Source organism: Engraulis encrasicolus, chromosome 12, assembly GCF_034702125.1.
Source record: "Engraulis encrasicolus isolate BLACKSEA-1 chromosome 12, IST_EnEncr_1.0, whole genome shotgun sequence".
NCBI classification, from domain to species: Eukaryota; Metazoa; Chordata; class Actinopteri; order Clupeiformes; family Engraulidae; genus Engraulis; species Engraulis encrasicolus.
Genome location: NC_085868.1, coordinates 15665833 through 15688495, shown reverse-complemented (window position 1 = coordinate 15688495; position 22663 = coordinate 15665833). Strand labels below are relative to the sequence as shown.

The window sequence follows — 22663 nt, the reverse complement described above, 5'->3', positions numbered from 1 at the left end:
GGGCAAAAAATATTCATAATATAAAAACAATATACATTTTAGGGGGCGCCACATTTGGGCTTGCATGCCCAAGGGTTGCACCCAGGGTTCGAATGCGGCCTGGGTCATTTGCCATCCCGTCTCTCTCCACATTCGCTTCCTGTCGGTCTTCACTGTCGAAATAAAGGCAAAAAAGCCCATAAAAATACATTAAAAACCATCTACAATATATATAATAATATATATTTTCTCTTAAATATTTTACCCCATTTCAGTCACTAAAAAAAATCAAGAGCTGTTCGCAGGCAGCTTTCAAGACAGAGACGATAATGTGAAAATACTTCCAACCGCCAGATGGCAGCAAGTGACAGTACCAACGACAAATTTCATATTTTCTTCGTAACCCGCTCAAGTTTTGTTTCCGGGTCAAATTTGTTGCGGGGTTAAATTGAACATGGAACAGAAAGAAGGTAGTATTTGTTTGGTATTCCTCTCTGCTTGAAGAAAATGTTCTTTTTCATGAACGAGGCAAAGAGGTGTACATTAAATGATCTAGGTGGTAGAAATTATATTATTAAGCATAGTGCGAAGCTGATTTATAGACGCTGTTATAAGCTGGGGAACTGAATGCTGGCTAACTCAAGTATGAGTTTCCCCAAACACCTGACAGCCAGTTTTGTGAAATAATAAATGATGTGGATTATCAGTCTCGTTAACCGATGTACTCACTGTTACTTATGTATGACCGAAAGTCTGGCTATATTGTCTGTTGCTAAATTAATGTCCTGTCCTGATTCAAAGTTTAGTAGGCTACTAGTAGCCTACTTGTGTTGTAGGAAGAAATAATTTGGTTTCATGAAATGCAGTAGGTCTACGCTTGTGTTGATCATATTTGTGTTTGACACACTCGTTCTGCTCCCAGAAAACAGCAACGATGACGGAGACATTTCCTCTGTAATGGGTTTCTCTGGCTTTGGTGAGTACATTATGTAACATAGCCCATATCTTAGACTTAGGCCTACACAATTCTCTAAGTGCCATGCCATTATCCATTAATGGTTTGCTGTTTTGTTTTTTTTTGTTATAGGAAAGAAAGCCCGGACCTTTGATTTTCAAGCCATTTTTGAACAGACCCGAAGAACAGCTATTGAGAGAAGCCAGCGAGCTTTAGGTGAAGTGTCATTGGCTATGTCTCCCCCCCACCCCCCTTGTAATATTTTTCCCCTCAATAGACTACACAATGTTGCCCAACTGTAACTCAATTCTCAACTGCATGTCTCAACACCTGTTCCCTGCAGAGGAGCGACAACTCGAGGAGCATGAAAAAGAACAGGCTGGGAGCTCCCACACCTCCAGGTCATCTGACGCATCCAAAAAAACGTCAAAATCAAGGTACATGACACACCCAGGCGTGAAGTTGTGTTGAGCAGTATAAAATGTAATAAAAGATAAGTATAGAATGTAAGAAATATAAAAATGCAACAACAGTAATTGCTATGATGGAACAGAAAATGGTTTGGTTGCAAAAGATGATGCATTTCTGTTTATCCATATTTTCCAAATGATGTGTTGACATGCGGTCCTGGATGGGGGACATGTGTAGAATGGGGGTCAGCTGTCCAAAGCTCCCTTTATTAATTTGTTTGAAATATCATTTTCTTAGTACTGTACAAAATAACACATGTCATGGTAATGCACCTGATTATTTTGTTGTCCCTATTAGAGTGTTTCCCACTGAACATGTATTAGTCAAGGTGGATTGGGGAGTTGGCCATGTTAGACTCATGTAATTGCAGGAGGAGAGAAGTGCTGCACGCTCTCGAGGTGTATAAACAAGTTTTTAATGTGACAACGACGTGACCTGAGGAAGGCCGACAGGCCGAAACGTTGTCACATTAAAAACTTGTTTATACAACTCGGAAGTGTGTGGCACTTCTCTCCTCCTGCAAGTGTTTTACTGTTTGCCAGCACCTCTTTTTCTGGTGTGCGTTTTGCACCACCACTCACCAGAGTCATGTAATTACCATGTCCATAACTGGAAAGGCTATTGTTTCCTATTTCATATGAAATGTCTAGAAATCATTATCTTTTCTGGAGATCTTGCTATATGTCTGTAATTTTGGACAGCCATGACCTAATGGTTAAGGAAATGGAACTTTATATCAGAGGGTCGCAGCAGGTTCAAATCCCACCCTTCCACTCCTTACCGGACACCATGGTTGAGGTGCCCTTTAGCAAGTAACCCAACACTTAACCCCGTACTGGGGCCTGTAACTAATACCCTTTACATAACTGAAAGTTGCTAGATGTCTAAGTGCAATGTAATGTATTTCTCTCTCTCTGCACGTACAGGAAGAAGGAGAGCAGTAGCAGTAGCGGCAGTGATGACAGTGATGACTCCGACTCAGACGGAGGGGGCGTCGGCCCCCCTCTGCCCCCCGGCTTCGCTGGCCGGCGGGGGGAGGAGGAGGAGGACGACGAGGGCCTGGTGGGACCTCCGCTACCTCCAGGATTCGGCGGCAGCAGGACTGCAGATGGTGATGATGACGATGATGATGATGTGGAGGATGACAATGACGAAGACACCCAAGAGGAAGATGATGATGATGTAAGCACTTTGTTAAATTAATCAATAGGATTATGTAAAGTGGACATAGCAATTACCCTGGTCAGACCAGGTACATTGGCCAAAATTACTAATTTCACTAATACAATGTTTACTGGATGATGATCTTCAGAGTTTGATGGACGATGCATGTTTTCGGCACAAGGGGGCAACAGAGTCAAGATGTTTTTTTTCTGCTGCTTAGTGTTAAATCATACCACCATGCACTGTGGTGTGAATGAACTGACTGTAGTTGTCAGATGTTTTGGCATATGTAATGTGTGCGTGTGTGTTGGGTATGGGGACATTAAGGGCCTTAAGGGGTTGCCAGAGGAGAGAGACCCGGGCCCTGTACTACGAGTTCAACCTACCCAGAAGTAATTATCCCCGGGTTAACTTGGTAAACCGGGGTTGACAAAACCTGGCTACTTTGACTGGTTTTAACCTGTGCTGCAACAATGATTTAGATGTGCATTCTTGTGACGGGGCAAGCGCAACCAATCCGAGAGGAGGTTGTGATCAAATATTTCTGCAGTGCATTAAACCGGAATGCTGAAATGAAATAAAAGACAAGTAGATGATAATTGATCAATAGACTAGATACATTTAAAGTTGTTTAAAATTTACTTGTGCAAAAATACTCAGCATAAAGCAGCATCAATTATGAACAGAGATTATTTTAAATGCTGCAATAGTGCAGCTAATTCTTTGCGTCTCTAACTCAAGTCCTGGACGTATGCTCGTGTATAATGTGCAGTTTCATTATCGCTGAATCAGGGTGCGGCCATGCGCTAATGAATATTAATCTTATAGATTTAGGCTACAATTTAGACGATATATTGATAACTACAGTACATCACCAGACAACCAGTCTCCCTCTACAAAACGTGTTACTTGTTACCTTCCTATTATTTGATGTTGCTTCTATCACCTTGTGTTTGACAATGTTGTCAGTGTTGCAACTGTACACTGCACCTTGAGGTCTTTGTTTACTTTTTGTTACTTTTTAATGCATTGTCCTCTTCTTTACTCCTTGTAGGACAATGCTATCAGTGTTGCAACTGTACACTGTGCCTTACCCTGTTCTTGTTTAAATTGCTCCTTGTAAGTCACTTTGAACAAAGGCGTCTGCTAAATACTAATGTAATGTAATGTAATATAATGTAATGTTAAAACAATATGTCTGGCAGTGTCTTTACAAAATATTAAGTGACAGGGCATATTGACCAACTCTGCAATTGTATAGCTGTACATTAATATGTGAGTTGCTTGACAACGTGCGTCTGAAGGCGCAGAACATTTTTGGAATGTGTTCTGCTTCTTCATGAGGCAGAATGATCCTCGCTCCCTGAACCAATCTGTTTTGAGATTTCAGACAAAGAGTAGTTAAACCAAGAACATCAACTGCTATTGCCAGGTTTGAGATGTAGAGTAAATTGCCATAATGGCATACCTCGATTCATGTAGTATGGGTTGATGGAGAAGTTACCGTTAACTAAGTCAATGGTTCATAACCTTTTTTTCTTGAAGCACCCCCTAACATGTGCCAAAGACAAGCCGCGCACCCCCAACCGAAACATCTACACGTGTATACGCACACATTTTTTTAAAAATAAAATGAAGTGAATAATTACAATGAAGCATAGACAACAAGAGTAACAATGTGCGTGCCGTGCGTGTGTGAGCGTGTATGTGCGTTTGTGTGTTCTGTTGGAGCAAAGCATCCCTGTGGTAGGACATGACATTTAGTTTTCACGCATAGGCTTTGAGGGACTCTTTTTTTTTTTCATCTCTCCCAACACACACACACACACACACACACACACACACACACACACACACACACACACACACACACACACACACACACACACACACACACACACACACACACACACACACACACCACCCACCCAATACCAAGCTTTGCAGTGATGTACGACAACTAGGGCACCTAAGAGCGCAGCGGCAAAGAGGGTGGAGTAATAAAGAGGCTTTGAAACCCGCCCACCCAATGCAAAAGTGTGAGCTCAAGTTGGGTCTCCTAAGGGGGCGTTGTCCCCTCCTTCTTCTTCTATTTTTGAGGTGTTTGCACAAGAAGTGCGCTACCGCCATCTACAGTGCTAAGGGGACTCCATTTATTCTCAACCTGAGGACCCCGAAGGTCTCCCAACCGAAGGTCTCCTAAAGGGGCGTTCACCCTACAGAAAGTGGATACCAGAAATGAACTAGAATGACTTATCTCTGTCTAGAGTATCTCTGGCAGCGGTCTCCTCACACCTCTTCCTCCACCTCCTCATGTGCCCCATTCCTGCTACTGTTTTCTCTCCGTTCTCCTCTTTCTCCTCTGCATTTCTCCTCATCGTCTTTTTCTTCCTCCCTTTTCATTCATTGATCTATATTTCTCTTCTTTTATTTCTCTGTCTCTTTCTCCTAGTTTTCTCTTGTTTCCCTTTCTCATAGTCATTCTATTCCTACTCCCAACACCTGTACTCCTCCTCTTCCTCTTCCTACTATTCATACTCTTCCTCTACTCCTACTCTTCCTCATTTCTCAATTTGTTTCTCCCTTTGTTCCCTTCATTATTCCTACTCCTCCTCTTCCTTCCCCTCTCCGTCTTTATTCCTCCTCCTCTTTCTCCCACTCATTTTCTACTCACACCTCCTCTTCCTCCTACCTTTTCCTCTCATCCTCCTCCTCCTCCTCTTTTTCATACAACACTCAAATCTCAAATCTCCCCTCCACCTCACCACTCGCTTCTCTGTTATTTCCTAAGGAGCTGTGTGTAATGTGGTTTCTTTGGCCTAGCTGCTCTTACAGGTGCATTTTGAGAAGTCCCATAGTGAAATACGGCACGCAGGCACACACACACACACACACACACACACACACACACACACACACACACACACACACACACACACACACACACACACACACACACACACACACACACACACACACACACACACACACACACACACACACACAACATTGAGCTGTGCAGGGAGGAAACCGGAGAGGAGGATCAGGTGTGTGTGAGTGTGTGAGAGAGAGAGAGATAAAACGAGAGAGGAGGATTGTGCGTGCGTGCGTGCGTGCATGCATGCGTGAGTGTGCGTGCGTGTTGGTGGGGAGGTCGCATACACACTCCTCAGTGCCTCCCATAGCAGTGCTCAGTGTGATGTGTTTTCTTCCTATCGCTGACCTGGGGGAACCATTAGCACACATTACTCTCGGACCTGGAGAAGGCATCTGTGTGTGTGTGTGTGTGTGTTGGAGAGAGAACACTGTGTGTGTCTGTCTGTGTCTATGTGCCTGTTAACGGATGTGTGTATGCACATGCATTTTGTCTGTATATCGATATGCTTGAATTTGTGCAGTTGCATATATATACGTACATATGCACATGTGTTTGGGTGTGTGTATGACGGAAAGATCTGACGCATGTACCTGCCAAGCAAATGTGTCTGTACGAGTCCTGTTTCCTCTCTAGAGATGCGGTCATGCTAACATGGAGCCATGTTTCAAACCCCCTTCCAGACCTTCTTACGTGATTGTTAATGGTTCTCTCTCTCTCTCTCTCTCTCTCTCTCTCTCTCTCTCTCTCTCTCTCTCTCTCTCTCTCTCTCTCTCTCACACTCTCACTCTCACTCTCTGTCTGTCTCTCTCTCTCTCTCTCTCTCTCTCTCTCTCTCTCTCTCTCTCTCTCTCTCTCTCTCTCTCTCTCTCTCTCTCTCTCACTCTGTCTCTCCTCTTCCCCTTCCCCTATATCTCAATTTCTGCCTCTCTCTCCCTCCCCTTCTCTCTCTCTCCTCTCTCTCTATGCCCCCTTCTCTCTCTCCTTCCCCTTCTCCCTCTCCCTCCCCCCTCTCTCTCTCTCCCCCCCCCCTCTCTCTCTCTCTCTCTCTCTCTCTCTCTCTCTCTCTCTCTCTCTCTCTCTCTCTCTGTTCTTCTTTATTTCCATCTTTCTCTTCCAGAATCCATTGAAGAAGATTCCAGATACGCATGAGATCACCCTGCAGCACGGCTCGAAGACGGTGAGTGGTCCCGTCTGTTGCTCTTCTCCTTCCTGTCCTCTCTTTTTTCTGTTCCCCATAGAACGCACATCAATTAACACACGGTTGGAATGCATACAGTACACGTCCCATTATGTAATTGGGGAAATATTCTGGAGCATTCCGTGTCTTGCGATACTCCTATTATTTATGCTCTGGGCTCTTTACACACACACACACACACACACACACACACACACACACACACACACACACACACACACACACACACACACACACACACACACACACACACACACACACACACACACACACACACACAACATTGAGCTGTGCAGGGAGGAAACGGGAGAGGAGGATCGTGTGTGTGTGTGTGTGTGTGTGTGTGTGTGTGTGAACGCACTTGCTTATGCAAGGCAAGCACAGCGCAGTGCAGTGCGGCTATGTGCAGTGTGCTGATCTTTACCGTATATGAGCAGTGCTATTATTAAGCTGCAGATTCAGTAATTGCCAATCATCTGTCCACTAATTGGCCTATTAATGGGCATTGTTCTCAGTGAACCTGAAACCACCTGCAAGGAGACTGCAGAGAGCCAAAAAAGTGTGTGTGTGTGTGTGTGTGCGTGTGCGTGTGCGTGTGCGCGTGTGCGTGTGTGTGTCTACAACAGCTGGACAAGCACCGTTGAGCAAGTGGAGAACACAGAGCTGCAATACTTCTGTTCATTTTCTCTCTTTTCCCTGCACTGCACCGGTAAAAGCAATGAAATGATCTTCTTGATTATCTGCTGGTTGGCTGCTGCTAACTACTGGACCATTAGCTCTCTTGTCTTGGTAATCCAGGTGGACTGTATGACTGACTTGTTGCATAGTCAGCCTGTACTCCAAAATTCAGGACAAGCACCGTTGAGCGTGTGGAGATCTGCAGTTTTTTGTCTCCGTTAGACATTTTCCCTGGGCATGTGCTTCCTTGCACTTGAAAGCAATTCACTAAGATACTTGACTATGTGCTGGTTGGCTGCTGCTAACTACTGGACCATTAGTGGTGTGTGAGTGTGACCAAGAACACACAAATCACGAATCACTAACTTGGGGCGTATACTCAGTCTGTATACGCCCACCAATCACTGTCTCAGTAGTCCAGGTGGGCCGTATGAATCACTAACCTGGGGGGACATATTCTCAGTCTGTAGTTCTACTCCAAAATTCAGGACGAGCACCATTGAGTGAGTGGAGAACACAGAGCTGCATGTATTTTTTGGTCTTGGACATACAGTCCCAGGAAAAAGTTTGTACACCCTTTGAAATTTCTTACATTTCTGTCAAAATTTATCATAAAACATGTTCTGATCTTCCCGGAAATCTCAAGAAGGAACAATCAGAGTCTGCTTTAATTAATTCCACCCAAACATTTACATGTTATCATATTTTTATTGGTCTTAAGGCCATAACATTCACAAGAGAGCAGGGCATAAGTAAGTACACCCTTGCATTAAGTAGGTTTTAACCCTCAGTTAGTTGCAATATCATCAACCAGACTCATCCTGTAGTTGCAGATCAGATTAACAAAACAATCTGTTTGTATCTTGTCTCCCTCTTTAGAGAACTGCCTCTCGTCAGCAAGGTTTGTGGGATGTCTGGAGTGCATAGCTTTCTTGACTTCATGCAATATAATCTCAATTGTTTTTTTTATCAGAGCTTTTACTGGGCTATTTCAAAATGTGTATTTCATTATTATGAAGCCATTCTAAAGTCAATTTGCTTCTAAAGTATGGGTTGTTGTCACATTTCAGGACCCATACTCTTGTGTGCTTCAACTGTGTGACAGACTTCCTCAAGTTTTTTCTGTAAAAATCACAATAAACTTGAGTTCATTGTTCCACTGATAATAGCAAACTGTCAAAGGCCTGAGGCAGCAAGGTAGCCGCATATAATGATGGTGTGGTTCTCCAGTTCTCCTCCAAACATGACATTGTGTGTTCCCCTGAACAATTCAACTTTGGTTTCAACGTTGGTCTACAGAATATTTTGCAGTAATTCTATGAAGCATATAAATGCTTTTTCGCAAACCTCAAAGGTGCAGCAACATTTTTAAAATTCAGGACAAGCACCGTTAAGCCAGTGGAGAACACAGAGCTGCAATTCTTGTTGTCTCAAATTTTCTTGGTCGTGTGCAAAGAGACTTGAGACAAGAGGGCTTACTCACGTCATAACAGCTTAGTACGAAATGATGGCGAGGGGAGTACGGAAATGTTATTCACTGTGGAACAGGTCATAGGACAGCGTGGATGTCTGTCAGCTGTCCTTAATTACCCCCAGCAATTACTGCTGACCAACAGCTGCCGTTAATTGGCCACAAATTATCCATCATGGTGTCGCCCCCACTGACCATGTGCAAGGGAGTACGAACATTGTATCCATCGCACCCACTGACCAATGACCATGCGCAAGGGAGTTAATTTTCCATCCACTCGTGTCCTCAGGCAACGCCCCCATACTACACCGTGGCCAATGCATTTCCCCCCGAGAGATTGTTCTTCTGTTGAGTTTCTTTGGTCGTGTGCTTCCTTGCCCCTAAAAGCTATTAACTAAGCTACTTGACTATCTGCTGGTTGGCTGCTGCTAACTACTGGCTGATTAATGGTGTGTGACCAAGAATACACAAATCACCAACTTAGGACATATGTACTCCCAAATTCAGGACAAGCACCGTTGAGGGAGCACAGAGCTGCAGTATTTTTTGGTCTCTGACATTTTATCTGGGTGTTTGCTTCCTTGCACGTACAAGCAGTTGCACTAACTAAGCTACTTGACTATCTGCCGCACAAATCACTAACTTGGGGCATATACTCAGTCTGTACTCCAAAATTCAGGACAAGCACCGTCGAGGCAGTGGAGAACACAGAGCTTCAGTATTTTTTGGTCTGGGACATTTTATCTGGGCGTGTGCCTCCTTGCACTTAAAATATTTTCTTGCCGTTAAAAGCAATTAACTACGGTACTCGACTACCTACTGGTTGGCTCCTGCTAACTACTGGGCCATTAGTGGTGTGTGACCAAGAACACACCAACTAATCACTGATATTGTGTCTCCGTAATCCAGGTGGGCCGTACGAATCACTTATTTGGGACATATACATGGCTCGTTCAAAATGTCAAGAATCCCAAGAAACCAGATCTTAAACTCGGGAAAGGTGGGCCTGAACATTTGGTGACGCAATGTCAGATCGTTTTTTCTCGAGGTTGATCTCAGGCGGAAGTAAGGAAACAACGAGTTCTCGAGCTGACGTTTTCAGTGACAACACACACATCACCAACATGGTGCGCATGCAACTGGCAAACAATATCACAGATGCTGAAATATCATCTTGTAATCACTATCAACAACACCAGTTAATGTCATTCAATTGCAGATGCACATATGTCAGTAATGCTGGTCTCTGAATGTTTAATTTAGCCAAGATGATATGTTGTGGATGTGGAGGCTCTAAGTGGATGTGAAAAAAAGAAGAGAGCCACAATAAAACATTCATGATTCCAGACTGTTCTGGGATCTGTGTCGTTCATGCGCCAAAGCCCAGAACTTGGTTGTCTCGTCAGCAGTGTCGTCAGCTGCCTCGAGAGCCCCAGAGTCTGTGCTCCAACCTTCAGGACAAGCACCGTTGAGCGAATGGAGAACACACAGCTGCAGTATTTTTTTGTCTCAGACATTTTCTCTGGGCGTGTGCTTCCATTGCACGGAAAAGCAATTAATTAATATACTTAACTATCTGCTGGTTGGCTGCTGCTAACTACTGGGCCATCAGTGGTGTGCAAGGAGAGTTGAGACAGGAGAGCTTATTGACGTCATAACAGCGTAGTACGAAATGATGGCGAGGGGAGTACGGAAATTTTATTCTTCTTCTACGGTCATTATTGGAAGCACCAGGGAAGCATGCAATGCTACTTCCGCGAGGGTCGGAGTGTGGAACAGGTCATAGGATAGCGTGAATGTTTGTCAGCTGTCCTTAATTACCCCCAGCAATTACTGCTGACCAACAGCTGCAGTTAATTTGGCCACAAATTATCCATCATGGTGTGGCCCCCACTGACCATGCGCAAGGGAGTACAGAGATTGTATCCATCGCACCCACTGACCAATGACCATGCGCAAGGGAGTTAATTTTCCATCCACTCGTGTCCTCAGGCAACGCCCCCGTACTACACCGTGGCCAATGCATTTACCCCCGAGAGATTGTTCTTCTGTTGAGTTTCTTTGGTGGTGTGTGACCAAGAACACACCCACTAAACACTGCTATTGGTAATCCAGGTGGGCCATACTCAACGAATGGCACAGGCTGCTATGGGGCACCTAAGTCTCCACCCCTTCCGGGCGGCTTCTGGGGCTGGCAACGGAAAAACTTTTGACTGGGTTGTAATGGACTGATCAAAGCTATTTTCCGACCCACCTCGCATTTCCCCGTGGATCACACATATGCTGTGCCTCAGAATTAATAACAACCAATGGTGTGCTTGTTGACTTCACTTGGCAAGCGATTTTTGAGTTGTGAATGTGCAAAAATATGTAATTATTTGGACTACACAACAGACGTCGCATGTCCGACGTGCAGCCACTTAAGCCACGGTGCAGCGGTAGGGTTGGCTGTGCCTCGGTTCACGTCAGATATGCGAGGCGCAAGTGTAGTCTCCAACACAGTTTTGCACAAAAGCTAAAATAACGTTTCTTGCGTGCCGAAAATGAGTGGTCTTACGACGCAAATCCAAACCTTTCAAATTCACTGTCATCATATGTGAAATCCAGAGCACATGCCAAACTGGATGAGGATTTAGCTTGACTCGCTCCATTGACTCGCATTCAAAATTTTGCGAGCTCCTGCCCCATGTATCGGAAGTAGAAGGGCGTGACTTAGGTGCCCCATATATATCAGTTTTGTTTGAAGAAGGCCAGACGGCCGAAACGTCACTTCACCATTAAAACATGGAGCAGAGTGTGCGGCATTCCTTTCATTTTCTTTAACATTTACAGGCTGCTATATTAACAAGCATACTCATCCTCAGCCTCACTCGGGTTAAGAGTTATGAGGGTAAAGACAAGCAAATCAACCTGCGCAAATCCTTTTGCACAGCACTCTGTTCTTTTAAAAATCACTTTGTATCTGTTGGGCGCAAAACTCACTATCATGGGTAAACGGGCAGAAATATTTCAAACCTCCGGTCACTGCAATAAACCACACCGACAATTGCCTCCTTCTCTGTTGGGTTGTGGAACTGCCAATCTGCTGTAAACAAAGCTGACTTCACCATAGCCTATGTTAACAGTCTATCTCTCAACCTGTTGACACTCACAGAAATCTGTCTCAAACCTGAAAACAGTGCCACGCCTCGCGTAGCCCCCCTCTGATGAACCAATGAGGAGGTGCTCGAGCTAATTAACAGCTCTTGGAGCTACGCTCCTCTGTTGCCTGGCAAGAACAATAACTGTTCCTTTGAATACCACACAATCAGGAGCACCATGATACCGTCCATAAGGACCTTTGGGTGACTTTGGGCGATCCCAGAGTTAGGCTCTCCCTTAGTAGTCCTCTGTGATTTCAACACCCACGTAGAGAAAGCCTGTGGTGTGCCACAGACTTCAAGTCTCTCATCAGCTCATTTGACCTCCAGCTGGTCTGCTGCACTGATTCTCAAAAATGGGAACCAACTTGACCTGATTGTAACTAAAAACTGCAAAGCAGAGTTCATGACTCCACTACATTTATCAAACCACTTTAAAAATATATATATATTTTTTTAGAGCTTTTTGCCTTTTTTGCGTTTGCCTTTGACAGGAAACGAGTGGGACAGAGACACCACTTTTTTTAATCACCTTCACGAAATGCCTCCCGGAACTACCAGCCACCCCTTCACCTATGATCACATTCCACTGCAATCTTTCCAGACTGTCTCCTACCCACTTCACCTTCATTGTTGCCTCCGCCTTACCTTCTCATGGCACATTTTCCTCATAAGAGGGCAATGTTGCTACCAATGGCCTCAGCTCCACTCTGAGGTCCTCTCCGGATAGCATGTGTCCTCTATCCACCAAACCTGCACGCTCAATCCAGCCTCGTCTATGACCGACAGACTCCATCTGGGTCGCACACACTACTCTCAGAGCTGCAGAAAGAAAATGCCGCAAAACACACATTCCCTCCGATCTAGAGGCCTTTTGATCTCTTGGCCTCATTCTCTTCTTCTGTAACAACTGCTAGAACGGCATACTACAATGACAACATCAGCAGCACCGGAGTCATATATAAATTATTTTCCGCCTTCAAATTGCTGCTTACCCCTCCTCCACCTCCTGTTGCCACAAACCTCACTGCTGAAGCCTTTTCCTCTTTCTTTACGGAAAAAGTAGCTGCCATCAGAAAACTATTTTGTGACCCATGCAGTCACAACTCGCTACCTCCGGTTAAGGGCCCTACTACCTCCGAAAACGCTCTCTGTCTGCCCTGGTCAGTGGCACAACTCTTTATGACTTTACTCCATTCTCTGAGGGCGATGTACAGGTATCTAAAATCATCATTGGTAGCCGCCCTACTTCCTTCCTGCTGGACCTGGTCGCCACAAACTTGCTGCAAGCTATATCCCCAACAGTGGTCCTAGCAGTCATCTGTGATGAATGCCTGTCTTTCCTCTGGCATATTTCCATCTGCCTTTAAACAGGCGAGGGTAACACTTATACCAAAAAAGTGTACACTCAACCCGCTCAGGTTGAAAACTATCAGTTCGGTTTTGCTACTTCCATTCTGATGTTGAAAGGACAGTTGCAAAAGAGGTCACTGATTTCCTAACTCAAAATGACCTAGTTGACAGAATACAGACTAGTTTCAGAAGTGGCCACTCTGCTGAAACTGCCTTGCTTTCAGTAACCAATGCTTTGAGGGCTGCCAGAGATGAAGGACAATCTTCAGTACTTATCCTGCACAACCCATCTGCTGCCTTCGATACGGTCAACCATAACATGCATCTTACTATACTCTCAAACATGGGCATCACAGGCACCGTCCACTCGTCGTTAAATGCTATCTTACTATGCGCTCATTTAATGTGTCATTGCAAGGACCACTGTCCTCAACTCATAGCCTCTCCACAGGGTGCCCCAAGGGTTGGTGCTGGAGTCTCTCCTATTTGCCATGCTATCTGCTCCCACAACTTGCCATACCTCTGTTATGCTGGCACACAGCTTAGGGACTCTGCAGTCTCTGCAATAAAGCCTTGTGCAATAAAGAACTCTGATCATCCTCCGGTGTTCATCCAACGCAAAAGGCCACGTCTTGTCAACCCGCATTTGCTTCGGGTGTCCGCTTGAATTAGGCACAAGGCCCTGACCCTTGCCTACAACGCAGGTTTTGCTCCAGCTTACCTGAAGGCTATGCTAAAGCCATATGTTCCTTTCAGGGTGTTAAGTTCCTTTAGTACCATCCGTCTAGCCTCACCCTCTACTCACAGAAGGGGAACCCAGTCCAAACGGGTTTCTGTCTTTGTCCCTCAATGGTGGAATAAGCTACCAGTTGCTAAAAGAGCAGGGTCATCCATCTCAACCGTCATGAAGCTTGTGAAGACTCATCTCTTCCAAGAGAGCGTCCCTGCTTAATACAACTAACTCTACTCATCTCTAATTCTGGGCACTAGCTTGCACTTCTATCAGTAGTCCCTTCACTATCTATATATGACTGCTGTTTATCTGTTCTTCACTGTTTGTATACTGCTGTACTCTGTGTTGACCCTGCAATCTGTACTTGCTTGAATGCCCTGTTTGAAACCTGGGACTAACTATGACATGCCAAGCCAGAAAAGAGTGCGTGGGTGTGCTGCTTTGAGGTATTCTGTTCTGTAGGTGTGTGTGTTTGCAGGGTATGGCAACAAAGCGCTGACAAGACGCACAAGAAGACGAAAATAGCAAATGCAAGACCACACACACAAAGATCTTTTCAAGAAAGGGCGCCTCTTCCATTTTTGTTGGACGATAGTCTGTGCAGGTCTCGTCATTTGTGTGTGGTCTCCTTTTTCAGTCCATTCAGTGTGGGTGTGCGTGCGTATTGAATGTGCCAGTGTGTGCGTTTGTGCATGTGTGTGTGAGAGCCTGACCTCTCTTGTCCGTGTGCAGGTGTCTGCTATGGGTCTGGACCCCTCGGGAGCTCGGCTGGTTACCGGTGGTTACGACTACGATGTCAAATTCTGGGACTTTGCAGGCATGGACGCGGCACTGAATGCCTTCAGATCCCTGCAACCATGTGAATGGTGAGCTCTTTCTTTCTTTCTTTCTTTTTGTTTGTTTGTTTCTTTCTTTCCGTCTTTCTTTCTGTCTTTCAGTCTGACCAGTGTTTTCTGGGATATTCACTCAAAAATGCAAGCTTGAATATTGGTGATGCCATCATTTTGCCCTTTTTGCAGTTTTTTTTGGACAGCCTTTAAAGGTGCACTGTGTAGAATGTGGCCAGAATGGGTACTGCAACTATGCTGCTCATTGAAACTGTGCTGCCTATTACCAAATTTTTATCTTTTCATGAATATTTACTGAATAATAAATAAACCCATATTTGCTAGTGTAATCAAAGTACAGTAAGTACATTTTGCAGCTAAAAATGTCTATTTCTGGAAATTCAAAATGGCAGACCATGGAGAAGATCCCCCTTTTCGTGTATGAAAAGTGCAATTATCCCAGTCATATTGAATAGTAAGAATTTGGTGGTGGTGTTAAGTATTCATGAAAAAGGTAACATTTGTGAATCAGCAGCATGAATTCTGGAAATTAACTACAAAAAATATTACACAGTGCACCTTTAAATAAATTCAGTGTCGCAGACATTTGCATACACGTGACTTCATGCTTTATTTTATATTTATTTTTTGTCTTAAATGGGTCTTTCTCGTCAGGTATAGAACTTTTTAGGAAAGCCCATTCTTATATGCTCTGTCATCTATCTTTTTAGCCTCGCCTCTCCTCGCCTCTCCTCTCCTCTCCTCTCCTCTCCTCTCCTCTCCTCTCCTCTCCTCTCCTCTCCTCTCCTCTCCTCTCCTCTCCTCTCCTCTCCTCTCCTGTGTCTATCCCTGTGTCCGTGTGATTGCTGTAGGGCTTCTGGGTTTGGTGTTTATACTGAAGTGGATTCATGTTTGTGGAATAGGCCCCCGTGCTTCCTCTCCTAACTAATCAGCCCACTAGGCTAAATGGACCCAGATGCACGCTCCGCCCGATCGCCCGCCCGTGCGTGCGTGCGTGCGTTGTTTGTGTGTGTGCGTTTTGTTTGTGTATCAGTGCACATGTGTTTCTGTGACTGCTACTACAGAAGCCGTACAAGATGTGTGTGTGTATACAATGTGTGTGTACTACACTGTGTGTGTGTGTGTTTGCGCACGTCTGTCCATCCATCTGTCATTGTCTGTTTGCACGGCACGCACACTATTCTGCTCCTCTCCCGTAACGTAGCAGCAGCAGTTAGTTAGTCACAGTGTGAAGCGAAGTGTCTCGTGGGACTGACAGCCAATGGGGCTTGAGTATCTGCCGGTGATTAGCTGAGCACTGTGCCTCGGCTCGGCTCATTGGCTCCGATGACAGTCCCCTGGAAGTCAACCCAAGCCCCCCACCCCTCAGCCTTCATCTTCATCTGCCCAGCTCCAGTAGCATCTCGTTGGGGGTCGGTGCCGGTGACAAGCACTTTCTGCATGGAGGCTTTTGGTTGTAGAGAAGACATATGGGGTCATTCCACGCCAAATCAACAAGAGCCCGCACACTTAGGTCTCAAAAAATTCTGAAAATATTACCAAGTGTACCCATGGTACTTAAGAGAAGCACTGTAAATTTATTTGAATGTAAGACGTATACTCTCCGTGTTACAGCCAATTTTACTGGGGGAGGGGGGTGCCCATTTTGTTCACACTCTTTTTTTGGTCAAAGTTCACAAGCCCGTAGCTCAATAACTAAACCATGTAGGAAGCTCAAATTTGGCATGCTGGTACATAGATAGGAATAGTTTGTTGCAAAAATTTCAGTTTTGGTCTGTATGATCCTGCATCGTCATGGCATTCCCTCAAAGATGATACAAATTCTACTGGAGTTTTTGGCTGTGCTCTGTTTAGGCCTTCAGAAGACATATTTGTGCCCAACATAGCCTCTTGATTTTTTCCCCTTGTAGAGACAAGTAGGAACACTCTCATAAAAAGCTATAAATAGAAAGGAAACCCCATCAGTGTTTGACCAGAAGACCTCACAAGTCTGACAAATCATTTTGGGTGTCATTTTCAGAGCTCCAGAACCCCTTGTGGGATTGTCCACAGATTTTTATTTTATTTTTTTCTTCATTCTCCATGAATTTTTCTTTTTAAAAATGCAAATGAGACTTGTCTTATGTGATGTTTTCTTTTGTAATTTCGAACCTGAACATGGGCAACATGCACATTGAGGGCAATATGTTTTCTATGCGTTCCTTCCGCTGCCATCTGCTGGTCAAAAAAAGTAACAACATGAGTCCTTGTGCCTGACCTACTGTCTCTTTTGGTGTGCAAACCTGCTCCCACATTGAACGCTCCTGAAATCATTGAAATTGAAAGGGATACCTGCACCCCTGCACAGGGACTCTCGGGTGATCATGTCTGGACAAAATTTGCATTTGATTATTTAGTCTTTACATTAAATGTTATCGAAATCATGTTGCTCTCTTTTTGCATTTTGCCCATGTTCAGGGTGGAAATTACAAAAGAAAACATCACATAAGACAAGTCTCATTGGCATTTTTAAAAAGAAGACTTCATGGAGAATGAAGAAAAATATAAAATAAAAATCTGTGGACAATCCCACAAGGTGTTCTGGTGCTCTGAAAATGACACCCAAAATGATTTGTCAGACTTGTGAGGTCTTCTGGTCAAACACTGATGGGGTTTCCTTTCTATTTATAGATTTTTATGAGAGTGTTTCTACTTGTATCTACAAGTGGAAAAATCATGAGTCTATGTTGGGCACAAATATGTCTTCTGAAGGCCTAAACAGAGCACAGCCAAAAACTCCTGTACAATTTGTATCATCTTTGAGGGAATGCCATGACGATGCAGGATCATACAGACCAAAACTGAAATTTTTGCAACAAACTATTCCTATCTATGTACCAGCATGCCAAATTTGAGCTTCCTACATGGTTTAGTTATTGAGCTACGGGCTTGTGAACTTTGACAAAAAAAAGAGTGTGAACAAAATGGGCACCCCCCTCCCCCAGTAAAATTAGCTGTAACACGGAGAGTATACATCTTACATTCAAATAAATTTACAGTGCCTCTCTTAAGTACCATGGGTACACTTGGTAATATTTTCAGAATTTTTTGAGACCTAAGTGCGCGGGCTCTTGTTGATTTGGCGTGGAATGACCCTATGGTGGCTAACTGGTGGTGTGTGCATGTGTGTTGAAGAATGTATGTGTGTGTTGTGTCTGTGTTGAAGAATGCACAGTATTGTACAGTATGTGTTTTTGTCTTTGTTGAATACGTGCGTTTTGTCTCTGTTGAAGACTGTGCATGTGTGTGTTGAGGGTGTTTAGTCTTCATTGCACTGCTTGTGTTTTGTGTTTTCTTGCGTGTGCGTGTGCGTGTGTGTGTGTGTGTGTGTGTGTGTGTGTGTGTGTGTGTGTGTGTGTGTGTGTGTGTGTGTGTGTGTGTGTGTGTGTGTGTGTGTGTGTGTGTGTGTGTGTGTGTGTGTGTGTGTGTGTGTGTGTGTTTTTCTCTTGAAGAATGTTTACCCCGGTGTGTGTGTGTCTTTATTTAGTCTTTGTTGCTGTTGTTTGTGCCTCATGTCCGTTGAGGAGTGTGAATCTCCTGCTCCTCAGCCGGTGGCCCTGAGCGCTGAGGGATACGGTGAGGTGCTCCCTCCATGCGTGACTCACCGCCAAAAAGAGCATCTGCCAAAAGTCCCTCCAGTCACCCACAGAGTCCACAAACAGACTTCACTTTTTTCTCTATTTCCCTCTCCCTGTTTCATTTGATCTATCGTTGTCTCTGTACAGTTCCCTCATTCTGTTTCTGTCTAAATCTCTGTCTCTGTCTCTGTCTCTGTCTCTGTCTCTCTCTCTCTCTCTCTCTCTCTCTCTCTCTCTCTCTCTCTCTCTCCATTTCTGTTTTCGTCTGTATATCTTTCTCACTCTCTATTTCCCTCATTCTGTTTCTCTCTGCCTCTCTCTCCTCTGTCCTCCTAGTCCATGCTTCTGTTCTTTCCTGCCAAGAGCACACTATAAATGAAGAGCTTGTCACGTTAAATGTGAGAATGAGATATTGGACTGGATCTCTCTCTTGGACTGGATTCCTTACCTAATTTTTCCTCTCACAATCTCTTTACAGATCATTCATCTTTTTCCATCAATGGACTAGGGCAATTTCTTCCCCTCAGTGGTCTTTCTCTCTTATCTCTGTCTCCCCTCCTTATCTCTCTCCACTTTCTTTCTATTCTTCTATACCTTTTCTACCCTCTCTGTCTCTGTCTCTGTCTCTGTCTCTCTCTGTCTCTCTCTGTCTCTCTCTCTCTCTCTCTCTCTCTCTCTCTCTCTCTCTCTCTCTCTCTCTCTCTCTCTCCAACTCTGATTTGTTACTGCCTGTGTTTATCCTCGCTGGCTGAGATTCCCTCTAACATGTCCTGTGGGTTTCCTCTATGTTTTTCTTACATGTGTAAGTGCTCAAGTAAGCACAAGTACTCTTGTTTTTGCGGTTTCTTTCTTTCTCTCTTTTTTGAGTGGGTGTGGGAGAGGGTGGTTGTTATTGTTTGTGATACCATGACAACAGTGGATCTTGATTCCGCCATCTTGTTTCCACCTTTTAAAAAGGAGCTTATGCAACACAATCCTGGCCTTGCCTTGCACAGGCCTAAGTTGACAGATGTTTCTGTGTAGAGGATGATAAGAGGTGTGTTACTGCCGTCAAAAGGAGACCCGAGGGCTCGACTTAAACTCAAACTGCAGGTAGATCCATGGACCTGACTGAGTTCACGGTTCGTTGAGTCAGTTTTTGGAAAAGGGTCAGGCGTTTTGGAAATGATCCTGTGTTTTTTTTGCTCGGGTGACATCATATCAATACAATCAAAACAGTAGGTTTAAAGGGGAGTGATTCGATGATTGACACAAAAATGCAACAGAATTTTGGCTTTAACTCTTTGAGGCCACATGGAAACACGCTTCTTTGGCTTGGCTTCTCGCTATATTGTCCCAATTTTGCTATGTCTTTGCGGTTACAAACCGATTTTAGAATCTTTAATAGAATATCGCTTGGTTCTTGGCAAGCTGCACTTAGGTTTATTATCCCTCTTGGGGCTCACAAACTGGCCTTGAGGCTACTAGAAAACCTTTTGGTTCTTGGCAAGCTCTTGGCCTTACTACTCCTCCTTCCTTGTCCCCATTCTCATTTCCTCCATTTAGTTAGTCACTGAGAGACAAGGGAGTCACAGAACTCCTGCACGGCATCACCAGCCATGTTCTGCTGGTAGTGGTTGGTAACATCCGAGCCAAGATCACTTGGTTCATGGCACGCTCCAATGAGTGCGCATACATGCAGTTCAGTATCCCGAATATGATCGGGATATTAAGTATCCAGAATTTGTGTTACACTTCAGTATCCCCAATAAGCCCTTATTCGGTATACTGAGAATTCGGGATATGCTAGATGGAGTATTCCGAAAGAAGCCGGGATACTTACGCATGTACACATCTTATCCGGAATACAGGGGCTTCCCATAGAATGCTGTTGCCGGTATCCAGGCCACACGCATTTGACGAGAATTCTATAACGGCCAAGAATGTGGACTAGCATGTTCTGTGCTCACATATAAACACCTTATCCCGAATATGATCATAACCGAGATATGCCTCATATTCGGCATACTGAACTGCATGTATATGCACTCAATGTTGATTATTGCTCTTGGTTCTCAGAAACAGGGCTTTTTAGTCTACAGCAGGTGGACATTGAGTTTGATAATTTTCATGCAAAACTGTGAGGTGTAGTTCGTTTACTTCCAATTGAGGGAGCAATCCAAAATGAATTCCAATGGAAGATGGAACACACTTTGTCATTTCAAGTGAGATGGTCATAGTAAAAGTCTACCTACTTTACCAGAAGACCACTTGGTTATTGGACTAGCCATTCATCTCCCTGCTTTCTTATTTATTTATTCTGTTAGCCACGTGATCATGTGTCCGCATTACAGCATCATCAGAGATGGTGCTGGTGGTGGTTGCTGATGCCAGCATGATGCCAGCATGATGCCTAGATCTCTTGTTTCCTGCCAAGCTGTCATGGTTGGCTGTTGACTGTTTCTCTTTGACCCCACACAGGCCTTGAGCCTACCAGAAGACCTCTTGGTAGTGGGCTTGGCTGTTCACCTGTCTCCCCTGTGTCCTTTTCTCTCTTAAGGGGGATTCATACTTGTCGTGACTGGCGCTACCCTCCTTCATACTTCACTCGCGACCTCACTCGCGACCTCACTCGCGCCGTCACGTGACCCAAAATGACGTCACACGCCGTGTCGCGAGCTGCCGTGGCGCGACGTCGTGCACCCCAGATTTTTTGTAACTTGTCGTGCGCCACCAGCGACCATGCAGGTAGGCAGACAAAGCAGGAGTTGCGAAGAGAGGCTACAACTACTGTAGGCTACTACAGAATGGATCCTGCATCATTTTGAGGATAATAAAATGTCCTAGAGAGTTATTTTATCTTCTCTCTTAAATGTTGTTCAGTGAAACAATTGTTTACTTTGTTCAGAAGCACGTTGTGTTCGGCGATCTATTTATAAATTCTGCCGCCAGAACAATGCTCTCACATGGTCTTGGAATGGTCTGGCAATGTAGGCTACAACAAAAAATATATGTTTCAATGTGGTAAGTCACAAGTCAGACGTTCAGTAGCCCTACAGCAGCCGTGTTTGGCTTTCTATTTTATACATCCGTAGAACTCACGCTGCGAGTTGCGAAAGGTACTGCCGTTTCTCTCATGAACAGCAGAGGGCACTTCCGACAATGCGAGCGAAAGCCTTCTGAAGTATGAATAGTCTGTCGCAAGTGATGACGTCATTAATGGTTCTCGCGCCACACACGACAAAATGCGCACGTGAAGTATGCAGAGCCCTTTAGCCACCAGATCAAGTCTCGGCAGTGCAGCTGCACAGGTGAAGCATCACTGGTGATGCTTTACATTACTGACGTTTAGTCTACCAGAAGATGTCGATTAATCTCTCTCCCCTGTGCATTTTTCTCTCTTATCCAGCAGATGAAATATCTGCAGTTCATAATCACTTGTGATGTTCTGCTGGTGGTAGCTGGTATTTGGCCTGTGGTCTACAAGACCACTATTCATCTCCTCTGTCTCCTCTTCTCTCCAGGTCACCAGATGAACTCTCTGCAGCATAGCATAGCATCACCGGAGATGTTCTGGTGCTAGTGTTGGTTATAGTGAAGTCCAGGCCAACGTTATTAATAACCTCTCTCCCCTGTGTCCGTCTTCTGTCTTAGCCACCAGATCAAGTCACTGCAGTACAGCATCACTGGTGACGTGCTGCTGGTGGTGGCTGGTAACGCGCAGGCCAAGGTGCTGGATCGCGATGGCTTCCAGGTGATGGAGTGCGTGAAGGGGGACCAGTACATCGTGGACATGGCCAACACCAAGGTAAGCTGAGTGGGCTCCACTGCCGCCGAGAGGCATTCTACATGGGTAAGCGGTTAGGGCGACAGACTTCTAGCCCAAAGGTTGCCGGTTCGACTCCCGACCCGCCAGGTTGGTCGGGGAAGTAATTAACCAGTGCTGTCTAGAGCTGGGCGGTGTATGGTTAAAAAACCGTGATCTCGGTTTACACTACACAAGGTTCTCTTTTTGATGAGAGACGATTTTGTTGTTGTTGTTTAGCCTACTATGTTATGTGCTTGAGCTTCATACTCCGTGTCACATTTCCAAAGATTCTTCTAATTCATCCTGACACTTCATTTCAACTCTGCAAAGTCCACTGTTGTTGCTGTTCTACTAGGGAATGTCACCACAATGCAAGATGTTGATTGAACTA

The 22663-nt window shown here is 44.7% G+C and overlaps 1 protein-coding gene across 1 annotated transcript in view; it reads left to right on the top strand.

Moving 5' to 3' along the window:
• Positions 1 to 386: 386 nt before the first annotated feature.
• The window catches only part of LOC134459363 (WD repeat-containing protein 70), a 131225-nt gene continuing 108948 nt past the window's right edge, over positions 387 to 22663 (top strand). Inside the window, exons 1-8 of the mRNA XM_063211701.1 lie at positions 387 to 449; positions 902 to 955; positions 1067 to 1150; positions 1278 to 1371; positions 2332 to 2587; positions 6565 to 6624; positions 14753 to 14886; positions 22119 to 22272. Coding sequence (XP_063067771.1) covers positions 434 to 449; positions 902 to 955; positions 1067 to 1150; positions 1278 to 1371; positions 2332 to 2587; positions 6565 to 6624; positions 14753 to 14886; positions 22119 to 22272 — 852 coding nt within the window. The 5' untranslated portion in view covers positions 387 to 433. The remainder of the gene's footprint in view (positions 450 to 901; positions 956 to 1066; positions 1151 to 1277; positions 1372 to 2331; positions 2588 to 6564; positions 6625 to 14752; positions 14887 to 22118; positions 22273 to 22663) is intronic.